The sequence below is a fragment of the Pleuronectes platessa genome, chromosome 10, assembly GCF_947347685.1.
Source record: "Pleuronectes platessa chromosome 10, fPlePla1.1, whole genome shotgun sequence".
In the NCBI taxonomy this organism is placed as follows: Eukaryota; Metazoa; Chordata; class Actinopteri; order Pleuronectiformes; family Pleuronectidae; genus Pleuronectes; species Pleuronectes platessa.
The window spans coordinates 14,456,848-14,475,898 of NC_070635.1; the positions used below are offsets into that span (position 1 = coordinate 14,456,848).

At 39.3% G+C, this 19,051-nt stretch overlaps 1 protein-coding gene and 2 long non-coding RNA genes across 7 annotated transcripts; all 3 read left to right on the forward strand.

The window, feature by feature from the left end:
- The first annotated feature begins 745 nt into the window (after positions 1–745).
- si:ch211-261d7.6 (gastrula zinc finger protein XlCGF26.1) lies at positions 746–10,895 on the forward strand. 5 transcript variants are annotated; one of them, XM_053432593.1, is made up of 3 exons: positions 746–796; positions 870–1,115; positions 2,637–7,879. In XM_053432593.1, the coding sequence occupies exons 2-3, from the start codon at positions 974–976 to the stop codon at positions 6,995–6,997; spliced, it is 4,503 nt and encodes a 1,500-aa protein (XP_053288568.1). In that variant the 5' UTR covers positions 746–796; positions 870–973; the 3' UTR covers positions 6,998–7,879. The 5 variants fall into 5 exon arrangements, with proteins under 5 accessions (XP_053288568.1, XP_053288571.1, XP_053288572.1 ...); XM_053432596.1 differs by adding an exon at positions 8,828–10,895 and having other exon boundaries at positions 753–1,115; positions 2,637–4,211; XM_053432594.1 differs by having other exon boundaries at positions 757–796; positions 874–1,115.
- A 2,422-nt stretch (positions 10,896–13,317) lies between these two features.
- LOC128449431 (uncharacterized) lies at positions 13,318–16,585 on the forward strand. Its single transcript, XR_008339872.1, has 4 exons — positions 13,318–13,336; positions 13,985–14,117; positions 14,822–15,029; positions 16,463–16,585. It is a non-coding gene; the product is annotated as an uncharacterized LOC128449431 (long non-coding RNA).
- A 128-nt stretch (positions 16,586–16,713) lies between these two features.
- On the forward strand, positions 16,714–17,802 carry LOC128449645 (uncharacterized). The gene is made up of 3 exons (XR_008339892.1): positions 16,714–16,769; positions 16,859–16,975; positions 17,104–17,802. It is a non-coding gene; the product is annotated as an uncharacterized LOC128449645 (long non-coding RNA).
- The last annotated feature ends 1,249 nt before the right edge of the window (positions 17,803–19,051 follow it).

A 19,051-nucleotide genomic window follows, 5' to 3' on the forward strand; every position in this document is an offset into this window, starting at 1 on the left:
ACAAATCAATCATTCAGGCTGACAAACTTTGGATGGTGTTCATATACTGAGGGATTTACTTTCACATTTAATTTCTGGGATGATTTTTTTTTATCAACAGGTTTTTGGCCATGTTATTTGTAGGATTTAAGGAGTTTCTCACAAAATTGTTTGGTGCTGTGTATCAGTAAGCCGTTGTCAGGGGCTCCCTCTCAGCTCGGGTCTCCAGGTAATTACCTGCTTTTACCTTCTCTGTTGCAGTAGATTTAGATCTATTATTTATTTGAACAAAAGACTGTGTACATTAATCAACATTCATCCAAATAGAAATGCACTTGAAAAGACTGAAAGACTAATTTACATCGACATTCCCGTTCACATATGGTAATAGGCATCCTGCAGTTATTAACAAAAGAAAAAATGTGAAGCTAACTTATAGAGAGCATTTAAAAAGCTTATTTAAATGAGAAATAGTGGAATACAATCAAAGCATTATGGGAAATATTCATGCTGTTGCCTATTTAGAAACTCGAGTAATCGCCTTTAAAATGTTTGCTTTTAAAATTGGTGAGAATTTTTAATAATCCCATAACTATTTTTAAATATAAAATATTATCTAAGCTGAAACGGAATGAGTTTGGTATTTACATCTTTTAACAAGCTGAAACAGTTCAATCTTGGCTGTTTACGTTCAGAAGATCAGTCATTGCAGGTCCACAGCTACGCCACCTGGGGAGCCAGTGCGGAGGAAGAGCAATGTCAAAAGAGAAGAAGAAGAACCCACTTCCAGTGAGAGACACAGCGCCGCACTGTGCAGGTAGTACACAGTCAGCCACCTTGTTTATTATCACTGGTCTGAGGGAAAACAGTCCATTCATTTCCATTTCCAGTCAGGCTTTGTGTCAGTGAGGGAAACTGAAGCCGCAGTGGCGCTGCTCGGTCAACGAGCTCGAGCTAGGGGAAGCTAGCGCCACCGAGCAGCCACACCACCAAGATGGACGTTACTGCTGCTGCTGCTGCTGCTGCTACAGCTTCTGCGACGACCACAGAGGAGGAAGCTGGAAACAATCCGCCCGATGGAAACCGAGCGTCGGAAAACGATGTCCAACCCCCAACGGAGGACACAACAAATGACAGTAAGTTAGTTAGCATCGCCAAGCTAAGGCTTAGCCAAGTCAGCACACGAACATGGAATTATATTAAATGTCAATAAATATCTACATTTAGTTTACTGCAACTGTAAATTATTAAAAACAAAGTTGTATTAACTTGCTCTATATTTATCCATATTTAGGTAAGGTTGACATAGCTTCGTTTGTTTTGTAATATTAGCTTTGCCAACCGTCAAACCTAAGTTACCACGTGGAAATGAATAGCCTGCAAATCGTGTTTATATGTATTAAGCATGTTTGCATTAAGTATAATGTTTAGGATGTCCAAATATAACAGTCAGTATTTACTGATGGGAAAAAAAAATGCTACAACGACATTCTTATTGATCAGCAAGTGACCAGGCCAGGACCAGGAAACCATTCAGATTAAAGCACACGTGCACTTATTGTTATTTTATGAGCTTCAAACCAGTTAGGGAATCTGCTTTTTATTTGTAATACTTCGACATTTTAAATCTGATGCGATAAAGTGACACAAATGACGGAATATTTTTTATAAAAAAGCGTTGTTGCATCCTCCAGCAGAGCTCCAAAGCACAGAGGCAATGCTAAGGCACATTGAAGCTGTTCTTGCGATTCATTGTGGGACAACAACAAGGTCACCATGTGTTCGTTTTTAACCTAACCCCTCTGTATACTGACATTACGTTTGCTCTATGCTATCATTTAACTCCCACAATGCCTTCCTTTGCTTCGTCAGTATTGGTAATCAAACAAACAAGCAAGCTTTGAAAACATTGAATCTAATGCTTCTAATGTAATGTGATACTGAATAACAGAAACATAATTAAAGAGAATTAATAATGTAGTGACACTGTATCCATGCTCTGTTATGCAATGCACTTTTAGCAGTGGTGGAATCAGCATATATATGCATCTGTTTTTCCTTGGCAGAACAAAAGTAAATATTTACTGACTTTGAGAGGACAATTTCCAGATTTGTGGCACCTATTTATTTTTTAACTTTGTGCCCTCAGTTAAAGCTTAAAGTCCATTTAACTAGTTTATTGGGGGTAAAGTCAGTGTCTGGTTTGCTTCTGTGCATATTTCATGTGAGTGAGCGCTGTTCTTACGCTGCTCCCTTGGCCTTTTTAAAAATAGAGTTGAGATTTTCCATAAAACTTTAATAGTGAAAGTAGTTTATTTCATTACCACCCCAATCTCTTGCAGTATGTGCTTTGGCCTATTTAATAATGCATGACACTGCAAATGTCTTATTTAAGTTTGTTTGAAGTTCACAATAGTCTCTTGGCTCAAACACTGTATTTATCAGAACCTCTGTAATTACAGTTTTCGGGGTCATTGTTATTTATCCATAATCATTCATGTTATTTGGAAACCCTTTTGTTTTATTTGACTGTAAACTCAAATTCCCCTTAAAATAAAAGCATTATTTGCACATGTGTTTGTGATTTTTTTTTTTTTCTTACTATCTCTGGAAACAGGAGTGGCTTTGACCTCCTATTTTTCCCTTTCTATTTCTAGTGGTTGGGGTTTTCTGCTGTCAGGATTGTGAAGAAACCTTCAGAGAGGAGCCTGCCTACTTGGAGCATCGGCAGCAGCACCTACAAGAAAACGTGCATTTAGATGACCAGTTGGATGGATTAAGCAATGGAGAAAAAGACAAAGGAGCAGCTAATTTTTGTACTTCATGTTCACTGTCATTTGTTGAACCGAGTGAATTCGACTCGCACATGGAGATGAACCACGGACAAACCTCCCAAAAGGAGTCTGGTGTTCAGACAAAATCTGGCACACTGAAGCCACAAGCCTATGAATGTCCAGACTGTGGGAAATGTTATACGTGGCGTGGACACTTTCTCAACCATCAGCGTATACACTTACAAGCCTCCAAATCAGTTTTTTGTGAGCTTGAAGATTTGAAAAAAAAGCCTTTTAAGTGTGAGACTTGTGGTCGGAGTTATTCCCGTGCTTCAGCTCTCGATGCACATCGTCGTTGTCATGAGGAAAAGATATTCAAGTCACGAAACAGGAAGTCAGGAGATTCATTACACACCGAGGAGTCGAAGGTTGAAGCCAAGCATCCTAAAAATAAGGCAGACAATGTACCTAAAAAAACTTTTCAGTGTCCTTGTGGTAAAGCCTTTCCGGCTTCGTCGCACCTGAAGGCTCATCAGCGATTTAGCCGCAAAAGTCAATGCGCCACAGATGAAGTCAAGCCGAAACCAAAGAAGATCTGTGGTGAGTTTCATTGCAGTAGGTGTGAAAAGACTTTCACTGGCCACATCGCCCTCTTCAACCATCAACGATGGCATGACAATCACTCAAAAGACTCTGCAAAAAGGTTTCCATGTGAGCAATGTGGGAAAGACTTTATGACACTGGCGTTCTACTATAGGCATCAGCGTATGGCGCACAGTGACCAGGCCCCGGCAAAGTCATTCCTCCATCAAGTTTGTCAGCTACAGAAGAAGGCATTTGAATGTAAGGAATGTGGGCTTAAGTTTTCCAGGGCTTCAGCACTTCAGTCTCATCAGCTCCACCACACGGAGGTTTTTAGACAAACCGAGACGGGGATCACTATACACACTGCTCCCCTATCTCAACATAAAGAATTGGAAAGTGAAGGAAAAGACACTGAGAACATGGAGCTAAATGTGGAATCGGAGAGGCTGCTTCCCACCAGTATGGCTGCAGAAGACTCTCAAAGAAATGAGAGTGATGAAGACATGGAGAGTTATGAGCCTGGGGACTTTAATGTTCAGGTGATCAGTGCAAGTGAATCTGAGGACGAGTCTGTCGAAGACCACAATCCTGATCTGGAGCTGCTGTGTGAATCGGATCAGGAATTAAGAGACGACAGTGACGCAGAACCTTCCTCCAGTGGTCTCGTTTCCAAACCGGAAATGGACTTGAAAATTGTACAAGTCGACTTCGAGCAGGCAGAAGAGCAATGTGCACTCGTTGCGAGCATGGCCGAGAATGACCCCACAGAGAAAAGATTTAGTTGTCCAGACTGTTACCGTTGGTTTGCTAGTGCCTCATCACTGCGCGTTCACAGAATGTGGCATGGCATTCATAAAAGACGCCAAACTCAAGGTCAGTCAGCGGCAGTTTGCACTTCTGACACATGCGGCCATGACGGCAGCAGCTACGCAGCACACTGCAGTCACACACAACAACACGAGATACAAAACACAAGCAACATTGAATTGGATCAGGGAGACGGGTTAGAGAACACAAACCTGACGTGCAATGAGTGTGGTAAATGCTTCTCACATTTGTCTGCTTTAGTCTCTCATCAGTTAAATCATCCCAAAAGAAAACAATTCCAATGTCCAGAGTGTATGATGACTTACTTGCATGCAGCTAGCTTGTTTAACCATATGAAAAACTGCTCCTCTCAAAAGAAAGAGAATACAAAGAAAGAATACAATCCAAAGAAGACTCTTCTAGGCCCAAAGATTTATCATTGCGAGCAGTGTGGGAAGGGTTTTTGGTCTTTAGGAGCTTATTCACACCACCAGCAAAATCAGACCGAGTGTTCAGAATTGAGGCAAAAAAAAGGGGACGGGGGATCTTCACGCTCTTTTAATGGCCGCCCACGCTCTAGTGTTAAGGTTGCATGTCCAGTGTGTGGTAGGAAGTTTCGTCACAAGGGCATTATGGCGTTGCACATGCGAAAACACGAAAATGGAAATCATAAATGTGAACTCTGCAACAGGTCGTTCCGTCTTTTTTCCAGCCTCCTCAGACACCAGGTTGTTCACAATGACCAGTTACTCCCACCACCTATTAAGTCTTTTCAGCATCAGGTGGAGCAGTTGAAAAAAAACACATACAGTTGTCCTGACTGTGGGAAGCTGTTTTCGAGAGCCAAAGCTCTTCAGTTCCATATGAAAAGCCACGGGTACGAGACTGGGCACTCCCAGCCGTCATCCCGATCTAACGTAAAGCTGGAAGATCTCCAGTGTCCAACATGCCTCTCACATTTCAACAGCAAGGCCTCGTTACGAGCTCATAAAAAACTTTGCATTAAAAGGGACAGCGGAGCAATTGATTGTAAGATAGAGCCCATAGAAAATGTTTATACTCCCATGGATAGTCTGGATGTCGGCACACAGAAAATCTCTGATCAGGCAACATTTATTTCTGAAGTAAAGAAAGAAATGGACAGTGGAGAGCGAGCGATGGAAGATCCAATGGGAAAAACTGATCTGAAATACAAATGCAATAAATGTGACCGAAGCTTTTCTGTGGTCGGGGCTTTGAATCTTCATAAAAGAGTTCATGCTGATGGTTACAAAAGAGTAGCAAAAGCTAAATTGGCCATACATACGAAACCCAAACAGGAAGAGGCCAGTAAAGGTCTGTTTCACTGCTCAGAATGTGGGAGGCGCTTCATGTCTAACTCTGCCCTCGGCGCCCACAAACGTTGGCACAAAGGAAAGATTTTTTCACTGTCTATGCTCAAAGAGGATGATTTGAAGTCTGTCAGATTAAAGGCGGAGGAGGGACCTTTTCAGTGCAACATGTGTGGCAAACAGTTTTTTAACCGCTTTGTTCTCCAGCGCCACCAAATGTTTAATCCTCGGTGTCAAACCAAATTTCAACCACAGCCCGATTCAAGTAAAAATGCAGAGAGCAGCAACTCACTGGAAAAGTTCTCATGTCCTGAATGTAACAAGACATTTGTGCAAGGTTCGCTCCTGGCTGCCCATTATGAAAATGAGCACAGTAAACTCTGGGAGGCTGCAGATCTTGAAGGAGATGGAGTTGTCTTAGTAGACTGCGTTCCCGCACAGATTGATATCAGTCGCAATGGGAGTGAGTTCACGCCATCGACCACAAAGGGAAAAACTTACCAGTGTTCAATCTGTTCTATGACCTTTGCCAAAGCAAGAGGTCTGCATGCCCACAAATGGCAGGCCCACCTAAAGAGAACAAAAGGCAAACATACATTTCCTTTGAGTACAAAAATGGATTCCATTGCCACGAGCAGTGAGGAAGATTCATCATCTGTAGACAACAGTACAGTGGTGAGCAGTCATCATCCTGCAAAGAAAAGTAGCCCTGTTGGCACAGAAAAGAAGATCATCATATCTGCCTCTATACCTGTGAAATCTGTCATAGGTCTGGACTGTGGGAAAGAGTGCAGATCTGCACACCATAAGAAAGAATGCATGGATGTTAAGCATGAGTTTAGATCAGAAGTCCAGACTCCAGAATCCACCACTGACATTTCCTCGCCACCCGGGCCTCTGTTCGAGCAATCCGTCAAATGCCTCTTCAAGTGCGATAAGTGTGGGAAAGCTTTTCAGACGATGGAACAGCTAAGAACCCATAAGACCAAGGCAAAAAGTCGGCCTTTTTGCTGCGCTCTGTGCTGCCATGCCTTTTGGACTGAGAACCAGCTGCAGCAGCACCTCACCTGGCACGATGAAGTCCGCTGCCGTCTCCCAAATGAGGTCCGCTACAGGCTCAGCGCTGCTATGACTCCCAAGCCTCTAAAAGCCAACAAGTCCCTCCCTTCTACACTGAACCAACCTGTGCTTAACCCAGACATCCAGTCTCAAACTAGCCATAAGTGCCAACACTGTGGGAAAGCCTTTCTTTCACCAGCTGCATTACAAAAACATGAAACTCAGCACTGTAACAGAGACTCGTATCATTGCTCCATTTGCCCCAGGACCTTCAGTGCAATACAGGACCTTATTGATCATCACCAGGAATGTATCGGTGATTACATAGGGCAGAGTGAAGCCCCCGCTGTGGTCTCATCAGGAGATACCCATGGTCTTACTTGCCTGGAATGTGGAACTACTTTTAGTCAAGAAACTGATTTGCACCAGCACTATAGTGAACATACCTGTGGAGTGCATTAGATTAGACAAATGGAAAAGTTCTGAATTGACGACACTAGATTGTAGATATTTGTTTTTTTTAAGATAGAATTATTTGTTGGACCTTTTGGTGTAGCTAAAGTAGATGTGTTTTCTCTATTTGTTCAGATATTATTTGAAATTCTTTGTATTTAAAAAAGCAGCTGCTTAGGTTATTTTCTGGTTCTCGGGATTACTAGACTAGTATTTCAAATGTAAAAAAAACAACCTCTGAACTTACATTGCGATGTCTCAATTGTGTTTATGTATTTTGAGCCACCTGATGCTGAAGTTCCTAAGTAGAGAAATTTGAAGAAGAAAAAGATTAAGAGATTTCTGCATGTACGTTTCTGTCCTCTTGCATTTAAGATTCACAGAAAAAAGAAAAATGCTGTTGACGCACTATTTACTGCAAATTTCTACTACTTTGCTGCTGTCATTTAAACACCTGAGGTTTGGCTATTTGCAAATGTCAGATAAAGAAAATATTAACATAAAAAAAATCAATGTGTAACGTTTACTTGAATCTGTTAAAGTTGTTCTGATGTTGGACATTACAGCCAGTTACTACCGTAAAACGTTATGTTCAATACAGTTTGCATTAATCGATTCATATTTTTTTTGCTCGTCAGTGTTTTTTATTTTGTGGAAAGACTATTCATTCATACAGTAGTGCTTATGTTGATGTAGGATAGTTGTTAGTTCACTGTAGCATTTGTGTCGTGGCAAAACTATTTGTATTGTACAAGAGACGTTACTTTGCTATATTAACTTATGAAAATGTAGATGACAGTATACTCTTCGACTCCTTGTCCTGCCAGTACTGAAACTAGGAAGAAAAAGATCTCTGAAAAGTCACAAAATAAATTAATCAATATTTGTGAATTATTGACTGTGTGATTAATCCAGAATCAGTTTAGTCATTCTGCGTGTGTGTGGATTTGTCACTCTGGTTTGTGCTCGTCTTCTGACTCAGTCATCGTAGGTGTTTATTGGTGACACTGTGTGAGTTTACTTCGTCTAGTGTGGCAGTATTAAGGTTGAAAATGAACTTAGTCATGAATTACAACCTAATCAGAAAATACAGAGTACTTTTAGCTCCACTTTTAGTTACAATTTAAAAATAAATTAATTCATCACTGAAGAACAGCAGAACTCCTCATACCAATATGATTTGGTGCATTAAATATGGATGTTATATTACTACTCTAACAGTAATATCAAACGTGTCCCTGTTCTAGCTTGATAAATCTGTAGAGTTTCTGCTTTTCTCTTTTCTTTAAAGTAACGTTAATGTTTAGGGGTTTGTGACTGAGCGCTGGACAAACCTGGTCCTCTCGACACAATTTTACACATGAAATTTTAAACAATTTGAAAAAACAAGAGATTGATAAAGATAAGCTACTACCAAACAGAAGTAGCACCATATAGTATCATATTCCAGGTTCCATATAGATCGAAGAGAATCTGCTTGGATTACAGACATGATGAGCAGTACAACATAGAAATACTTCAAACGTGCAGTGCTCTGATACTGAAAGCTTTTCTGTAGATAACGTGGAGACGTTCTGATCGGCTGTGAACGAAGATCAGAGCCACAACTCAGACTCAGTTTAGTTTCACCTGATTCAACTTAACATTGGTTACTTAAGTAATCACCAGACTTTCTACCAAACTGCAGCATATCAGGCGCAACATCAAAGAACAACCTTGACACGTATGATAAACAGGGTCATCTGATATTTTAGTTTGTTATAAAAGTTTGAAGTTAACATTGTTAAGATTTGTTGTAAATGATTTAAATCATCATTCACTATTTTTCTTCTTTTGCAGACAAGTGCAGCATTGACTGTGAGGAATGTGGATTGCAGTTTACGGACTCGGAAGTGTTCAAGACTCACCTGCACCAGCATTCTCTGGAGGATGATGAGGAGGAGGAGGAGGAGGAGGAGGAGGAGGAGGATGATGATGAGGAGGAAGCTCTGAAACCAGACAACGGCAACCCTGCAGCCGAACTGCCTCCTGGGAGAGAAATCAAATGTGAAAACCGTGATGAAGATGATGAAAAGATGGATGGTGCTGACAATGGGTGCGACACAAGCAGCTCATCATCAACAAAAAATTCGGATGTAGCTCAAAGTGCTGAAGAGGACTCGTCGATTAACAAAGGTCGAGACGGGTACTGTTGTGATTTCTGTGGGAAGCTTTACACGTACTTGGTTTCATACAAAAAACACCTCCTGAAGCATGACAAGAAGTCGTCTTCACCAAAACCGGCTGTCCTGACTTTGAGTAAATACCAGTGCTCACACTGCGATATGTCGTTCCACAGGAGGACACGGCTACGCAGTCATCTGAAAGTCCACGCATTACGCAAACGTTCCAAAAGAGAACCTTACAGATGTGACCAGTGCAACAACGTCTTCTTTTGTCCCAAATTATTGCTGCGTCACATGGATGTCCACAAAAATAAACCATTTTGGTGTTTGAGTTGTGCCATCGGCTTCACAGACGAAGTGTCACTAGATAATCACCTGCAGAATCACAGTCGGAGGCAACACAAGTGTGAGGTTTGCCAGAGGAGGTTCCAAATGTCCTCTGAGCTCCTGAATCACTCCAAAACCCACACTGGAGCAAAGCCGCACATGTGCTCATTGTGTGGGAAGGGTTTTTCCTACAAGCCAAACCTAATTAGACATCAAAAGGAGCACTTTTGGAGTTACTTCGGGCCAGATGGAAGATCTCCGCTTATCAAGAATTCTGAAATGAAGAGACCCGCTTCCAGCAGTAGCACAGTGGAGCTGCTCGAGAAGGACAAAATTAAGCAGCAAAATGAAACTCAGAAGCCAAGCAAGGATGCTGATGAGGCTAGCTCTGAAGAGTCAGACTGTGGAGAGCCTTTACATTACTTATCTGTCACGGCTGATCCACTCGATTGGTCGAACACAGATGGTGTGCAACCACAGGAGGGACAAGAGACAAATGTGCACCGAGTGCATAAATACTGGGAATGGGAGTGTGTTGAATGTGACATGGGCTTTGATGATGTGGCAAAGCTGCATTCCCATTATGTAAAACATGCTACAGGGGAGCTACCGTTTCCACAGTTTGATGTTGAGGGATGAAGACTTACAGGGGCCTTTATGTTCTCACACTAGGATCCTTCTTACTCCTGATAATCTGACACCGGGGTAGTTATCTGCTTTCCCTTACATTTAATTTGATCATTTAATAATTTGAGCTAAGACAGATCGCTCCTGTAAAAATGTCTACTATGATTTGAATTTTTTAACTCTAATATCACACACTGTCACTGGGATACTCTACATTAAGGGCAAATATCCTTGGGGAGATTAGCTGATTATCTACAACAACCTCAACTGTTTGATGCTATGAGATTATGTTGCAGGTTTTCAGTGTATATTTTTGATATGTAGGCTGATGAAAACTGATAAACTAAAAGCTAAACGTTGGGTTAGAGAGTTAAAACATATACAACTTTTGTAAAGCTACCACGTTCTTCCTCTAAAATGAAATAAATTGGAATATATATGCAAATGTCTATCCGCCTGTGCCTTCATGTTCAGGGGTAAAATAATAGATTTTCGAGTGCTGTACATAAACTGAATGTACTAACTAACTGTCCCATTGTACTAGAGTGACATATTTGGGAGATGTATGATTAGACTAATTTTGAGTTGAGGACAAGACCCATGCTGCATCCAGCTACTTTTAGCAACAATATTAGTCCTGAGGGCTGAGTGGAACATTTATTTTTACATCGTTCCTGAAAGCAGTGAACACTGAACTTTTCATCCTAAAACTACCATTATTGCCAAAAGTGTGAAAATGTAAAGGACTAATAAATAATGCATCTAATAAACTATACTGAGAAGTATTATTCCATTTAAAGCCCATACCTCCATGTCCCATACATTCACACACTCATACATATCTGTTTTTAAATGGGTCCAATTTATTCTCTGGGAAGATGTTGAACAGCACCCTACTTTACGATGCAGAAGAATATTACAAGAAACATTCCTGGATTGGCACCAAACTTTAACAGGCTCCTCCCTGACCCATAACACGTTTTTCTATGAAGTCTCATGGTAATCCCTGAAGTTGTTTGTTTGTGATCTTGTTAACAAAGGAACAGACAGCAGTGAACACAACCTTGTTGGTGGAGGGACTAATGCAACTGCAAACACACATCACAATGAGCTTCATCAGCGCTTTGAGTGGAGATTGTGGTTGAAGTAAAGGTTGAGTGACTGAGAGCAAACAGCTGATGGGAATGTAATACAATCTTATAAGAAATACTTTTTTGCTTTTACATTTGACAGGATAAAGTGTTTTTCTACATTGAAGCTATCCAGTAATATATATAAAGTAGTTGCTGTTAGCTCCATCTTTACCAGCTGCAACATGATAATGTATTTTTTAATGAATCACTACTCGTACTCATTATTTTTTAGATAGACCATTATCAATCCTGAGTGAAATACTTTTTGGGTTCTTGAGGTATATTAATTTGACTTAAAAAAAAAAAGTGTATGTAGTCACTTATTCTAGTAAAGTTTTAAATACTTGACTTTTTCACAATGTGGTGTTGCTACTTTTACTTTTTTAAAGGACATTTTAAGAAAACTTCTAAACATGGTTGAAAGCTCAGGAAGAAGAGAGTAATTTGAGCTTGAGTTGAGTAGATGACCAGGGTAACAGTATGTAATGAAGTCAGTCAGGATCCTGTATTCAATGTTATTTCTGGGTGTGTGTAAATATTACATTACATTTCATTTAGCTGACGCTTTTATCCAAAGCGACTTACAATAAGTGAATTCAACCCCGAGGGTACAAACCCAGAACAACAAGAAATCAAGAAAGTACAATTTCTTCAAAGAGTGCTATAAGTAAGTGCCATTTAAGTGCTACTAAATTGTTAGTTTCAAAAAGTGTTATTATTTTTTTTTAATAATCAATCTAAAGTCACTTACCAGAGCCCCTTTGGAATACGTAGGTTTCAGACATGATCTAAAAGTGTTCTCCGTCCTTTTTGTTTATTTTATTTACATTTTTTTAAAGACAATAAAACATGTAATTGTAAAAACCAAAAGCATTAAGGTTGTTATGAAGTTTTTTTTTTTTTTTTTACAGCATTCGTTCAGGTATAAACTGAACTACACTGATGGGCTGAAATGCACTTTTTCTACAACCAGGAAGTTAAAAGTTTAAATAGGGTCGGTTGGTGTGTTGAGCTCCATCAAGTCTCCATGTTCCGGCAGGATGATGGGCTGCAGAGAAAGAAAAACTTTATATTATATTTTATTCAACAAAAACAAAAGTAGCGGCATGAAAAAAACATACCACAGTGTTGAAGTGTTGCCTGCAAACAGCTTTACTTAACCAGTAGATCAAGAACAGGGCGATGAAGCATTCAACAACCAGCAGACTCATTATCACTCCATTGACTCCATCGAACCCCTGTGAAAAGTTCAAGAGATTATTGGAATTGAAAACATATATTTTGTATTTCCCTCAGTCGAGAGCAGTGGTGTTTCCCTTACCGGGTTATGGAGGTGGTAAGGACGTAGAGATGTAAAGAAGATCACGCTGAGAGTGAACGCTGCAACTGACCAGAAGAAGCTGATGATGTTCAGAGAGAACGACAGCTTTGCCTGGAAGAAGACATCATGTTACTGCACATTTAGTGTTTGCACCGACTTCCATTATAGAAGCAATGTGGGCTCAGTGTGTTACTAAGCCATGACTAAATCACACTGTAAAACCTGATGAGTAGTTTCAACTCAAACTGTGTAAGAAAACCAACATTCAGGCATGTACACACTATACACAACAATTAAAGTATGTTATCATAATTTAAGCAAGATAGATGCATCATATTTTTTCGCAACTTAACTCAGGTGTCCAGTTTAAATGAATTGAGTGAAATTTACTTAGATGCACATTCTTTACACAAATCCTACTATTTAAGTTTTATTTATATATTTTTTCCATTAAGCTCTATCACCAAATACAAGTGATCGAAGCTGAACTGCGACCACACAGACTATAACACAAAGATAAATCTATTATCATCAAGGAAGAATCATAAGTATTATTACTTATGATTCTTGATATTATTATTTTCATTACTACATTCCCTATGAATCAGTCTTTGTAAGCGCACTAAAGATTATTCTGATAATTCATCAAAAACAACAATATACATTTTTCAATTAAAATAAACAATGTCTTTATTTTAAATTAAATAACTCACAACACCCATATGCGGACCTCTTCCTGCAGCATAGGACAGCAAACCAGAGACCACAAACTAAGGTAATGGTAAAATATCAGTTTTTCACAATATAATATTTTGCAGTATAGCAACATAATGTTTATATATGTAAAGATGTATATATATATTAATCTTGAGGATGTTTTCCTGCACGTGGCATCTATTGCACTTCTGTCTGTTCTGGGAGAGGGATCCCTCACATGTGGCTCTCTCTGAGCTTTCTACGTATTTTTACCCTGTTAAAAGGGTTTTTAGTAGTTTTTCCTTACTCTTGCTGAGGGTTAAGGACAGAGGATGTCACACCCTGTTAAAGCCCTATGAGACAAATTGTAATTTGTGAATATGGGCTATACAAAATAAATTTGATTGAATTTGATGACAAAGATCTTGTAGGAGTCCTTGAACACACAGTTGAATTTCTCTGGCAACAGGTCAGCCGGTCCAGCATCCTTTAGTTTCCCGATGGGAATAGAGATGACCATCGATTCGTTGCACACAAACGTCATCTTCATTTTCCTGTGAACAAGATCAGTGTAAAGGATGGTGAAGCAGTTTGTGTCACTGTTCAGGTTTTCAGTAACGTACCTTTTTTCTATTCTGACCTGAAATTCTCTGCTCTGTCAAATAAGTTTGAAGAGGAAATGACCAGACACAACGATTCTCTTTGTTTGCCGCACTCTTTCTGACAGGGTGGGGAAATGAAGGTGTGAGATGTCCTCAAATTTCTCAGTACTTGCAGGGAAGTGGCAATGAGTGAAGAAAAAAGCATTTGCTTGAGACACGAACAAAGCGTGAAATAAAGTTCTTCTCAAATCAAACAGGGTAAGACATCTTTATCTAGTTGCACTTCTAAATGCTTTGTTGTACAAATTTTAAACACACAATTTGATTTAGTTAAATCTGCTTATACAGTATCTGTTTATATATAGGATTGTAAGTTTAGATTATTTGATGTTAAATAAGAAATCTGACAAACTTAACTTCTGCTAAGAATTTGACGAAATTAATATTTTGCGTCAAGAAGAAGAAACAGAATAAAATTTTGATTATGTGATGTTTAAATATTACAAACTCTTAACCCTTTCGTTTGATGCAATCCAACTGATTAACACAAAACTCACTCTGTATATTTGATAATTATGAAATTGAATTTAAAATTATGATTGTTCACCAGACTACAGACATATGAATATTTAATTCTTTCTAATATAAAATCTCCAAGCTCTCCCTACAATTAATATAAAAAACAATAAGACAAAAACCGTCACGATTTTTGGTAGGAAACTTTTTGAATTGTTTGGTTGTTTACTTAATTTTTCCAAAGCTGTACGCTGTTGTTTATTTGTATTATCCTGTATTATAGAGTGAATCTCTAATATCTTGTTATTTAAATATTAAATCTTAACTATGACAGTTTTATATAGTATTATCTTACATTATAGGAAGTTTTTTGATTGTTCCATTTTGAGGATAAACGAGTACTGAATGACTGACAAATTAAAGATTTCTAATTTCTATCACTACAGATCATAAGGAAAAACTATCCATGCAGGTTAGGGAAGCACCATGGCCTCTGCTGATGTAAACCTGGAAATCCAAAGAGCTGACGAGGAGTCGTTCAGCCTAAACCAAGTTGAGCGGCCTCTGGTGCAACAGTACAAAGCTGTAGAGCTGGTGCCAGAAGTCAAAGGGCCGCTGCACAACCTCCTGCAGAAACAACCTGCTGTGCTGGGGGTGAGCTCATCAAAATATAATAAAATTCAACCTCATGTTATCAGCCACGAAAAATATACCATATCCAGTCTTGTTTGACCCAAGTGATGACAGGTAGGGGGGGTTGTCCACTAACCAGAAGGTCACCGGTTTGATCCCAGTCTCCCCATTCCGCATGCTGAAGTGTCCTTCAGCAGGATACTGAACCTGAAAACCCCAAATTGCCTCTGACGGCTGAAGCTGGGTGTGATTGATGTGTGATCGAGTGTGTATAAATGGGTGTGTGAATTGGTGAGTGGCAAAACTGAACTGTACTGAAAAGCACAGTTTAAATGCAGACCATTTAGAGCCTTTACTCAGGTCTACGAGTTGCTAATAGAATTAGCTTTTGGTCACTAATTTTTTTTGCCGACTGACCCAATTAAAATCTCTCATTCTAAGCATCCAAGCATAGATAATTGTCACTTTGTTTGACACTTCCACATGTTTCTGTGGACAGAGTGAACCCAAATCAAAATTTGAAATGTTTTTTTTCTTCTTATGTGACAAATAAATGTCTTTGAAATGTCTTTCATGTCATAAATTGGTTTGATTTTAGTTTCAACTTTACCTTGAAGAAAGGAAACAAAGAGATTTTGTTTCCAATGCAACGAAAGCACACAGTGAGGGCACACACTGCTGAACAGGAAGAGATGGCGGTGAAGTGTCTTGCTCAACACTTAGTAGTCGAGATCTTACAATATTATAGAGAAGCCAGAGAGTTCCTAGCAAACGCTTTGGTAACTGCAGAGAAAATAAAAACTTCCTCATTATTTGGAAGAAACTTCTTGAACCAGACTCAATGTGGGCGGCCATCAGCCTCGACTGGTTGGTGTGTGTCGGGGTAGGGAGAAAAATGGGGGCAAGAGAAGAGAGGGAGAGGGGGAAAGAGGAGAGACAGGGATCATAGTGCTACTGCAACTACAAAATACAAAGAGTGTCATATCTCAATATTTATTGATTATTATAAACTTCCGCACATATTAAATATATATTAGATGTTTCACATCATATTTGAAAGTGTTGTTTGATATTGTGATTCAGTGCAATGCTTCATAGTTTCTAAGCTGAAATGGAATTGTTTACAAAATAAAAGATATATGTGTGTAGATGGGTGGCTGTGAGTGAGGGGTAGAGTGGTCGTCCTCCAACCTGAAGGTCGGCGGTTCGATCCCCAGTCTGACCCATCTGCATGCCGAAGTGTCCTTGGGCAAGATGCTGAACCCTGAATTGTCCCCCATAGAATAACAAAGTGCTGCTCATAGATGCACTGTATGAATGTGTGTGTGAATGGATGAATGTAAAACTGTACTGTAAAGTGCTTTGAGTGGTCATCAAGATCAGAAAAGCGCTATATAAATACAAAACCATTTACCAACCATCAAATCTTATATGTATTATGTGTCGTCTGTCAGTCTCTGCAGATGATGAGCGGGTTCCTCAGTGTCGGAGTGGGGATTTTCTTCGCTGTGACCCAGGAAATGAGAGAGTCACTTTTCACCATGTTCAGACTTTCCCACCTGACTGGAGTGATCGTAGGTTTCTGCTCAATCAAGAACTTCATTACAAAAACCAGGCATCATTTAAAGACGATAAAACTAAAAGTTCATTCTTAATATGTATGAATCTTTAAATCGCCCAGTGTGAATAATGTGCTGCGTTCCTCTCCTCTCTGCTGGAGCTGTTTCCAACCTGCTCTTCAAATACCCAGGATTACTGCCTGTGAGTGCGCCTCAGTGGAAGCCCTGATAGCACTTTAGAGCTGGTGGCAGCGATGATTGGTTGATAGGTTGTCTTGACTTTTCTTGCAGCTGTCTTTTGGGGTTAACTTTGCGGGTATCATCGCAGCTGTGGTTGCAGCCTGTCTGATAAGCGTCGACCTGGTTCACTGGCATCCGATGAATGACATGCATCTGCTGCATTTGAGGGTGAGAACATGTGAAAATGAGGAAAATGAAACCCCCCTGCTTCAATCATGGATTTGTTTTACAGTGCATGTTAAGTTGTCGTTGCTGAAGTGAATTTAATGTGCTGATGCTTTTTATCTCTCTCACAGATTGAAGTTCTGGAACTTTGTGTGATGGGGCTTGAGGTTTTCCTCTCTGCGATTCTCTGCTTCTTCTTCGTTAAAGAGAAACGTGCCAAATCACCATGATAAAGCTGGTTGATTCTTTTTTCTTCATCATGTGTGGCTTTTAGTTGTCTTGATTGTATATGTGGAGCTGAAACCGCTGCTGAAAAGGATGGGCTGTGGGCTGTGTCGGATGTTTGACTTGGACTGAGGACACAAGGCTTGCGGTCGGCAAATGTCAGCGTCTCTCATGTGAAATAAAAGTCACTCTTCAACCTCCTCAACCGTGGTGGGCCTCATAGTGCAGCTCTGTCTGGCCTCTCTGCAGGGCCCTGTGTGTGTGGGTGTGGATTCACACTCGTGTTGTCTTATTAGTTTTGAAATATCTGCTTTTTGTTTTCAGTTTCTCACAGAGGTTTTTACAGAGCTCAGAAGTATTTGTGTCTTATAGGTTTTTCTTAGGTTTCGAATAAATAGCCACAGGTGGAAATACTCAATTTCATATTTGGTGTGACAAAGATAAGAATAAAACGATATGTTTTTCACATTTTAATCATCTTTACAAACTCGTCTTAACACAGATCTGGTGACAAAAGAAACTAACTATAAAAAATCGTCTGTGTGGATCTGTCTGCTACCTTTTTTTTGTAAAATACATAATAAAAAACTCATCTACAATATTAACACTGGTTCTTATCTATAGCTCATTAAACACAAATGTACAGACCACTGACGTACCATCATGACAATGTGCATGATGTGTTGATTTCCAATTTACAGTATCATCATGAAATGTCTTGTAATAACTGAGCTTCATCCATTAAAGTCTCAATGCTGCGGAGCTGGACACTGTATATATATACGAGCTGCTGTGGCATCAAGTGGTGATCTGTGTGAGGGAGTTACAGCCCTCACACAGAGATTATTTAGAGATTTTTAGGTCAACACAACACACAGCACACAACAGTTCTATTTGAGTCACAATGCAATATTTATGGGAGTCAAAGAAATGGCCATTTTAAACACGTTCATGTTGTAAAATGGCTTCACAAAAGACATATTTAGAAGTTCCCCGAATGATGACATAATTTTTTTTAGATAAGTATAAAGAATTATGTCACGGTAAAAAAAAAGAGGTGTTCAATTACTGGCATGTTTGATGTCATTTTTTTTTAGTTTTTATCAATAAATAACATAGCTATATTGAAATGCTTATGTTAAGATTAGTATGTAATTTATAAATGAAAAGATGGAAAAATATCTTAACTGGAGATTGAAATACGTTTCTTTGGAAGTAACACTGGAAATTCAGGAAAGTTGCTTTATTGAAAAAAGATCTTAATAATAAAAATCTAAACGTTATTGAAAACATTCTAAGGAGAAGTCATGTTTCTACTGTTTACAGTGTGTCATACATTTAAAGCAGTTAAAGGTGGCTTAAAATGACTGGATGTTGTATTGCCATTTAGGTCCTACAACAAATGACATGCTCCGTTAATCTCTAATAATTAAGTTATTTTTTTTGTGTATTTTAATCCCTAAGAATATTATGAGTAACCACTTGTCTCGGTCTGGAATATATTTTTGACCCTTAGACACAATAAAGAATTTGAACATTTCAACCAAATAAAATCCAGCTATTCTGAACAACTTCCCTTTAAGTTCTCAGAGACTGCAGTCCACAATAACTCGATCATAAACATGATGAGTTCCCATACACCAGAGTCTGACCACTTCTGCTAACAAGATTGTTAAAGACATTTCACCCCAGCCAATGTAGAGGAAAGGCTGTGTACATTTGCAAATACTGTGCAAAGACCTATGTTAAGAATGACACAAAGATGCAGAAGCATATAGTCAAGTGCTTAAAGTTTACTCAGGGCTCAAATCAGCCTATGACAAAACAAAATGTTTATATTTATGTCTGTATATG

Excerpts from the sequence above, each read along its gene's own strand:
- si:ch211-261d7.6 (XM_053432593.1), top strand. The coding sequence starts at position 974 with ATGGACGTTACTGCTGCTGCTGCTGCTGCTGCTACAGCTTCTGCGACG. Across the intron at positions 1,116-2,636 it reads GGAGGACACAACAAATGACA|TGGTTGGGGTTTTCTGCTGT; the intron begins GTAAGTTAGTTA and ends TTCTATTTCTAG.